This window comes from Macaca mulatta, chromosome 11, assembly GCF_049350105.2.
Source record: "Macaca mulatta isolate MMU2019108-1 chromosome 11, T2T-MMU8v2.0, whole genome shotgun sequence".
NCBI classification, from domain to species: domain Eukaryota; kingdom Metazoa; phylum Chordata; class Mammalia; order Primates; family Cercopithecidae; genus Macaca; species Macaca mulatta.
In genome coordinates, this window is record NC_133416.1 from 54,799,256 (window position 1) to 54,807,642 (window position 8,387).

At 42.1% G+C, this 8,387-nt stretch overlaps 1 protein-coding gene and 1 long non-coding RNA gene across 3 annotated transcripts in view; one reads left to right on the forward strand and one right to left on the reverse strand.

Annotated features, from left to right (window-relative positions):
- The window catches only part of RPAP3 (RNA polymerase II associated protein 3), a 44,008-nt gene extending 38,274 nt beyond the window's left edge, over window positions 1–5,734 (reverse strand). Inside the window, 3 exon segments of one of the 2 annotated variants that reach the window (NM_001257451.1) lie at window positions 882–1,022; window positions 2,113–2,271; window positions 5,678–5,699. In NM_001257451.1, coding sequence (NP_001244380.1) covers window positions 882–1,022; window positions 2,113–2,265 — 294 coding nt within the window. In that variant the 5' untranslated portion in view covers window positions 2,266–2,271; window positions 5,678–5,699. 2 annotated transcript variants of the gene reach the window in all.
- Window positions 5,735–5,826: 92 nt separating this feature from the next.
- The window catches only part of LOC144332827 (uncharacterized), a 30,078-nt gene continuing 27,517 nt past the window's right edge, over window positions 5,827–8,387 (forward strand). The window contains exon 1 of the long non-coding RNA XR_013400975.1: window positions 5,827–5,868. This is a non-coding gene — a long non-coding RNA (uncharacterized LOC144332827). The remainder of the gene's footprint in view (window positions 5,869–8,387) is intronic.

Here is an 8,387-nt window from a genome sequence, read left to right on the forward strand (position 1 = left end):
AGGGCTGGCCAACAGGTTCTCTTTCACAGGCTGACACGACAGTGGCTGCTTGAAACACTGGTAAAGGGTTGTAAGGCAGAGCACTGGTGGTGATTCTCCAAGTATGTTGTGTATCACATGTGGGAGATGGGAGGACACACATCTGCTATCCCAGTCTAGAAGGGTAAAGAAGCCCAACTTCCTAGGATCAAGATAGGCCTATGTTTATTGTTACGCAGCCCCAGTCCTAAGACTAGACACAAAGGCATTCTCTTTTAACAGATTACTGCAGGTCCTTCAGTTTACAACAAAGACATCTGCACAGTCATTCTTTTCTGGGAGTATCTTAGAATTCTGGCTGTTTAGGGGTTAGAGAAGGTGGCGAAGAGGGGAGCAGTACGACTATAAAGGGATGGCACAAAGGGAATCTTTGTGGTGGTGCCACATATCTGCATCTTAATTACGGTTGGGTTATCCAAACCTACACGTGGGATAAAATAACATAGAACCATACACACACTATACCAATGTCAATTCCTAGTTTTGATACTGTATACTACAGCTAAGAAAGATGTAACCACCAGAGGAAACTGGATGAAGAGTACACTGGATAAATAAATAATAATAAGTAAATAAATAGTAATTTTTGTAAAAAAAAAAAAAAAAAAAAAAAGAATAAAATCCTGGCTGTTTTAGCCACAATTCGCTGAAAGAGGATTGCAGGAAAAAAAATTATCTCATTAAAGAGCTATGTAATTAAATGTTTATTCCACATAAAATCATGTATAAGAGAAAGACACAGGCCATAACCCTACATTCTTCTTCACTTAACCCATGACTACCAGCTAACTCCCAGAAACTTTCACTCAAATATTAAGAAGCAAACGACTAGATTAACTTACCACATCAAGTTTTGCCCATGCCTCATAATCATAAGATTTTATCCTGTTTTTTGTGTTTTCCTCTTTGGTTTTTTTGGAAGGCTCTTTAGCTTTGCCTTTCTTCTTTTTCCTAAAATTCCCATTTCGAATAGGAGGTAAATTCTGAGGAGGGAAAAAAAAAAACACACAAAGTTGTCAGTATTATGCTCTGTTATTCTTTGTATAACTAGCTATGTTTAAAATTCTCACTATATTATATTTTCTTATAAGCATTAATTTTAAAGTGTTTAAAAAGACCAATTTACCACCTTCACTTATAATAATTATGCTTGAAAAGTTTAATTCATACTTTGAGTGTTACACATTGTTCAATCACAAGAAAAAAGTATTACCTAGAAATTCTAATTATACCTTTAATTTGCAATCCTAAATTCAAACTTCAAAAACGACCTATCTTCAGCCTTAGTACGATGAACCAGCAGTAGTGCAAACGCAAACTGAACTGCCTCCATATTATGTACGGTATGAAAAACCCAGCCATATTTAAATGCACTGTCTTAAAACTTTTGGTTGAACCTACGTACTATCTGCATTTTTATGACAATATGGTATGTTAATGTATCATCAGTATATAACTACACATATTTTTATACACACACCCCTCTATATATTTTATGATGTTAGTCATTTATTTACCTCTAAGTATTATCACATGATCATCCTTTCGGTAACTAGTCACTAAGCCTTAAAATATAGTAATATATTTAATTATTACAAAGACTTTTTGAAAAGCAGAATTTCTAAAAACATTGACGGTGAGCCGGGCACAGTGGCTCACGCCTGTAATCCCAGCACTTCGGGAGGCTGAAGTGGGCGGATCACTTGAGGTCAAGAGATTAAGACCATCCTGGCCAACATGACGAAACCCTGTCTCTACTAAAAGAAAAATACAAAAAGTAGCTGGGCATGGTGATGCGCACCTGTAGTCCCAGTTACTCAGGAGGCTGAGGCAGGAGAATTGCCTGAACCCGAGAGGTGGAGGTTGCAGTGAGCCGAGATCGCGCCACTGCACTCCAGTCTGGTGACAGAGCAAGACTCCATTGCAAAGAAAAAAACAAATAAAAAGAAAAAACAAATTGACAGTGAAGCAAATCACTTCAATTTCAGTATTTTCACAAAACATTTTTAAAAGTTATGCTTTATTTTTATAAAAACAGTTTTGGTGGATCTTAATTAGGAATTCTTAATTTACCTCTTCAGGAACACCATTCTGTCTTCTTAGTTCCATATCCTTTTGTTTAATGTCTTTTTCCCAGTTTTCTAAATCCCTCATAAAGTCTTGTAATTCTTCCGCATTTTGTTTCACTTGTAGTTGTAATTCGATTGCTTTATTTGCTGAAGTCATTATGGCCTGCAGAGTTTTGAACAACCAACCTCTGATAAGAATAGGCCTATTTGGTTTATTTTTCTGAAAGCTAGCTAATTATTTTTTACCACTTCATAAGTGGCCAAGATACCTGGACAGAAGAGAGCCAACTGATGCTGAACAAAAAAAATTCAATATAATATTTTAAAAATAAATCAGTTGCTGAATAAACAAATGAAAAATAGACAAGTTTGAGCATCCTTGAAAGGCAACATTAAAGAAAGGTAATTGGGAGAAAAATCACTGAAATTATCTAGCAGCCTGTGGTAGCAGACAGGCTGCTCATCTCTGGAGTTGAGCAATTACCTCCTTTATTTCTTTTTCTTTCAACATTTAACTTCTTCTATGTGAAAGGCCCTGAATCAAGATTTAGGGATGCAAAAACAAGAGGTCCCTTGTGTAGCAGAGAAGAAAAAAATATATAAAGTACCAGTAACAAAATACGTTAGGCAGGGTTTCTCAACCTTGGGACCACTGACATTTTGGGCCAAAAAAGTTGTTGTAAGAGTGCTGTCCTGTGCACTGTAGGATGGTTGGCAACGTTTCTGTCCTCTACCAACTAGGTGCCAGGATCATCCCTTCCCCTCATGGACTGTGACAACGAAGAATCCCAGACACTGCCAAATGTTTCCTGAGAGGTAAAAATAACCCCTGGTTGAGAACCCCGTGTGAGAGGTACATACAGATGCTACGGAACTGACTGCAAAAAAATAGGCATGGATCAGATGGTAGGGTGGTAGAGTCAAGGAAGGAGTCCCCAGAGGTGTTGGAACTTAGCTGGATTTCAAAGGGGCCCACCAAGTGACTAACAGGGAGGAGAGGGCAGGCAGAGTGAGGAATTATAAGGGAGAATGAAGAAAGAGAAGATTAAAGAGGTGGACATGGGACAGACTTGAAATGGCAGGCCATGAGGTATAACCTATATTCTGAAAGTTATATGAAAATATCAAGGTAGTAAAATAAAAAGAACTTGATGACTGATCAGACTGAGGTGTTGGAGAACACAGAAAGACTCAAACAGAGGCCTAGATTTCTGGCTTCGGAGCCTGGTAAGATTACTGATGCCATTTTGAGTCAAGAAATACAATGCTAAAAGGAAAAGAGGCGTCAGTTGGAGAGCAAACAGAAAATCAGATTATTTGTTTGGGATATGCTGAATTTGTTTGGGATATGCTAATGGGGCGAGGAGATATTCCATAGGTAGCTATATAGGACTAGAGATAAATGCCGGTGTCACTAGCATAAAGGTAGAAGCTAGAATCAAGGATGTGGCCATGTTTAACCATTGTGACAACTGGGAATGCAGTGAACCTGGAGAACACTAAACGGAGGAAGAGATGCCAAGGAAGAAAAAAGTAGGCAGTAGCACCTAGACAGCTGGGACGAAAACCTAGAGTGTACTGTCACAGAAGACAAAAAATGACTTCAAGAAAGTGAGAGAGGTTAGCAGTGCCAAATGGCACGGAGAATACATAGAGGGAAAGAAAGTGCATTATGTTTAGTCATATAAAGACTATTCAGAGGGCCGGGCGCGGTGGCTCAAGCCTGTAATCCCAGCACTTTGGGAGGCCGAGACGGGCGGATCACGAGGTCAGGAGATCGAGACCATCCTGGCTAACACAGTGAAACCCTGTCTCTACTAAAAAATACAAAAAAACTAGCCGGACGAGGTGGCGGGCGCCTGTAGTCCCAGCTACTCGGGAGGCTGAGGCAGGAGAATGGCCTGAACCCGGGAGGCGGAGCTTGCAGTGAGCTGAGATCCGGCCACTGCACTCCAGCAAGGGGGACAGAGTGAGACACCGTCTCAAAAAAAAAAAAAAAAAAAAAAAAAAGACAGAGTCTCCCTCTGTCGCTGAGGCTGGAGTGCAGTGGCACGAACTCAGCTCACTGCAACCTCCACCTCCTAGGTTCAAGTGATTCTCCTGCCTCAGCCTCCCGAGTAGCTGGGATTACAGGTGCAGGCCACCACACCCGGCCAATTTTTGTATGTTTTTCCAGTAAAGACGGGGTTTTACCATGTTGGCCAGGCTGGTCTGGAACTCATGACCTCAAGTGATCCGCCCATCTCAGCCTTCCAAAGTGCTGGGATTACAGGCGTGAGACACCACGCCTGACCTCTATTCAGAGTTTCATTGAGATTTTTTTTAAAGGGCGGAAGGCCAACCGCTGTGGCTCATGCCTGTAATCCCGGCACTTTGGGAGGCAAAGGTTGGGGGGCGGGGGAATAGCTTGTGCTCAAGAGTTCGAGATCAGCCTGGGCAACACTTCGAGATCCCCGTCTCTACCAAAAATATAAAAATCAGCCAGGTGTGGTGGCGGGTGCCTATAGTTCCAGCTACTCAGGAGGCTGAGGTGGGAGGATCGGAAGATGGAGGCTACAGTGGGCGGTGATGGCCTCAGAGCACTCCAGCCTTGGACAAAAAAAAAAAAAAAAAAGGAGGGGGGAATGAAATGAGTTAAGCAAATGAAATTAGAGTACATTTGCCTTTGATAATGTAAGACTTGTTCTTGAGCACAGTCTGGGGGAAGAGGAACAAAGTAAAAGATACAGGAAAAAGGATGAGTGATGGGGCAAAGTCTCCAAAAAGGTGGAAGAAGATTCAAAGCTTGAGGGAGAGGGGAGAGAAGGTGGGAGGGAGGTAGACGGAATTAGAAAAATATTTGTTTAGGACAGTGAAAAATACCTCACTAAGAAGGGACAGCTGCAGATGCAGATAGGTCTTCTGACCCGTAGCCTCAACAACTAAATTAGGTTTAAGCTTCTTTCAGGCAGTGTCCATGTTGGATCATACATGTACATCTCATTCAAAACCAAAACTGGTACAACGCTTTGTCGGGGACTCAAATAAATGAATAAAAGCGCAACAAGTCAGTCAGATACTGACGGGTGCTAGATGCTTTTCCATTTCACCCATCACCGCTGCTGCTCGAGCAGACCCAAAAACTCTCCCAGGGACCCTGCGATGGGGCAGGGGTGCGAGCCAGCAATCAGAAACTTCCAGCGCTTGGGGTATCACTTTCACACGCGCTGTCCGGGCGAACGCCGCACACCCACGCCGCAAGGGGGCGGGTCCCACCGCCGTCTTTGCGGGAGGGCGGCTCTGCCTTCCCGAGCACTGCAAATCGCCCAATACCCCGGGCAGCAGGGTGGAGGGTCCGTCCGCAAAGCAGAGTGCGTAGGCCCGTGTTGCCAGGGCGAGCCCCTCCGGGAACGCGCACCCCGGGACGCCGCTACCCTGGACACCGACGCGCCGCCTCAACGTGCGCCTCCACCGCTAGCCCTAGCCCGCTCCGCCTCACCGCTACCCATAACCGCTACCTCTCCTCCCACCGGCCACCCCAAGGATTTCCTACGCTGCTCCGGGCAGCGAGGACCGCAACGCCCGCTCACCTAACCAGGCCGTAACCCGCCGCACTGCAGCCCCGTCAGCCCCGCAGTGACTCACGCAGAGCCCCGCCTCCTGCGCTTTCCCACAAGTCCCCGCGGCCTCGCCCCGCCCCCTTTAGCCTGGGCTTGAGCGCGCGCAGGAAGTAAGCTTCGTGACTTCCTTCTCAGGATGGAACCAGCTTGGTGGCTTGAGGGTATGTAAAAGCAATATCTGAGCCTTCTGCCTCCTTCCAATATGACTAAACTTAATAGGGGATAACCCAAAAACTGCAGGATCATCCTGATTTTCTGATCTCCAAAACAATAAAACCTTGACTATTTCGTTGGACTCCCTTCAAACAGTTTAAACTCTAATATTTACCTTGCTAATGTCTAACGATTTGTCTGACCTTTGTGAGTATAACCATGTGAGAAAGTTACTGTTTTTCCACCATGAACAGACTACTGTCAACTGGTAATCCTGCTAATTTTAGGGTATTTTTGTTTTTCTTGAAGTACTGGTATTTGGCAAACTAGTCCTTCCGTCTAACTCCCTTGCATCTTTTGCAAGTAAACTCCTTTTCTGAGTGAATCTATCTCTGAGTCTGTCTTTGACATGTGCCAGTGTTACACTCTGTCTTTAGATATGCCCTGACTTATCAGAGAAAAAAGAACGAAACTTTTAACACTTTTTGCTTCTGCTTCCCGTGTGAGGGAGTCATCCTTGCAATGACAACTCTTAAACGAAAGCAAAACAAAAATAACTGCAGAAGTCCACAAAAGCAAACACAAACTAATGAAACTTTTCATTTAAAACAGGACTGTAACCTCAAATATTATTCTCAAAATCCAGATCGGTGGTTCTCAGTCTTGACTGAACTTTGGAATCACTTAGGGAGTGTATATATATATACATGTGAGTGTGTGTGTGTGTGTATATATATATACTGATTCCTGGTCCTATCCCAGAGATTCTGATGTAACTAGTCTTGAGTGAAGCCAATCAGAATTTTTTAAAGCATAGGATACAGCTGTGCATTTGAAGCTGGAAGCCACTAACCCAGGTGCTAATCAATGAAGAACTAGGCTGGGGTCCTTTCTTACAAGGTCATATCATTAGCACATCCTTCCCATTGTTTAATTATTGGTATCTTTGTATTTTAAAATCATGGTAGTCAAATCATTAAGTGTACATCAAAATATTTACTAATGAATTATTCTTTGGTTGTATTAGGGAGATAGAGGACTTTTTAAGAATTTTTTTGTTAAGTATTTAAAAACAAATATTGATTGATTGGTGTTTTTAACAAAAGCAACCACATTTGGTTTATTAATTCTGGCAGAGTTGATTGAGATGAGAGATAAGGGAGCTAGCTGGCTACTCTGGTAAAACCTCATAGACCCTTAGGTGACCCCTCTTTTCTCTCTCTCTTTTTCTCACTCAAACCACATAATAATCAGAGGTAGCTTAATGAATATAGAGTCAAAGTGAGAAAAGTTAATCAAATGGTTTTGATGGTCATCATCACCTAATTCTGAGGCTCTTGCTGTCCCACAAAACCTGTGCCTGCAATGGCAGCCTTCTCTGCTGTGAGCTCAGACCTAGGCCACCTTAAGGTCTTTCCTAGATTCCATGCAGACCTCCCCACTTCTATTGGCAGTTATCTTCAAATGGATTTCAACAAAATGTATAAATCATGCCTTTCTTTTATGTCTCTTTTATTCATCTACTCCAGTCATCTCAGTTGAACTTACCATTAATACCTGAATAGTTATTTTCAAAGAGACAAACCTCTTTATGTGTTTTATATGTTGAAATTGTAATGGTCAGTGGAAATAAACAGGAGTGTTTATTATTGCAACATTAAAATGCTGCAATTAATGATTGTAAATGCTATTAATTTTAATATCCAAAACAATTATTGGGATCTTTCAAATAGTTAAAGAGTCTGACAGTTAATGTAAATCTTAAGAAAGGAAGTATTAGCTAAGTAACTTTAGGAAGAAAATGAACCTTGGAACTTCCTGTTATGGAGATACTATGTTAAGTTTGGTTGCATGTGTCAGAAAGCCCAAAATAAGAGTGGCTTAAACATGAAAGATTATTTCTCTTTCATATAAGACTGAATATAAGCAATCCAGGACTAGTGTGACAGTTCCAGTGTGAGACCCAGGCTCCTTCCCGGCTGCTCTGTGATCTTCAGCACATGGCTTTCATTCATGGTTCAAGCTGGCCACTCAAGCTCCCATGATCTTGTCTGAAATCCCATCAGCAGCAAAGGGCAAGAGTGGGAATAACGGTACCCCCTGCCCATTAAGAATACTTCCTTTTGCATGCCATTGGTAAGGACATAGACACACGCCTACTTCCAGTTGCAAGGGAGGTCAAGAGTCTGTACTCTTGACAGTCATTTGTGTACCTAAAAACTAAGAGTTCAATGAATAAGGAAGAAGAGGAGAGTAGACACTGAGGGGTAACCAGCAGCCTCTGTAAAGGGTCTTAATAAATATTATTTTTAAAATAATGAATGAATAAGTGAGTAGATACTACTAGAAATCCAGGCTCACTACAACATAAGGAAAAGGGTTGAATTTGCAATCCTGATTCTGCTACTGACTAAGAATGTGACTTAATCTGAGCCTCAGTTGTCTAGGTAAAATTAAAGTGGTGAAGATAAAAATACCCACCAGATTGAGAAAATGAATATAAAAGGACTACTTAGCACAGCTTGGG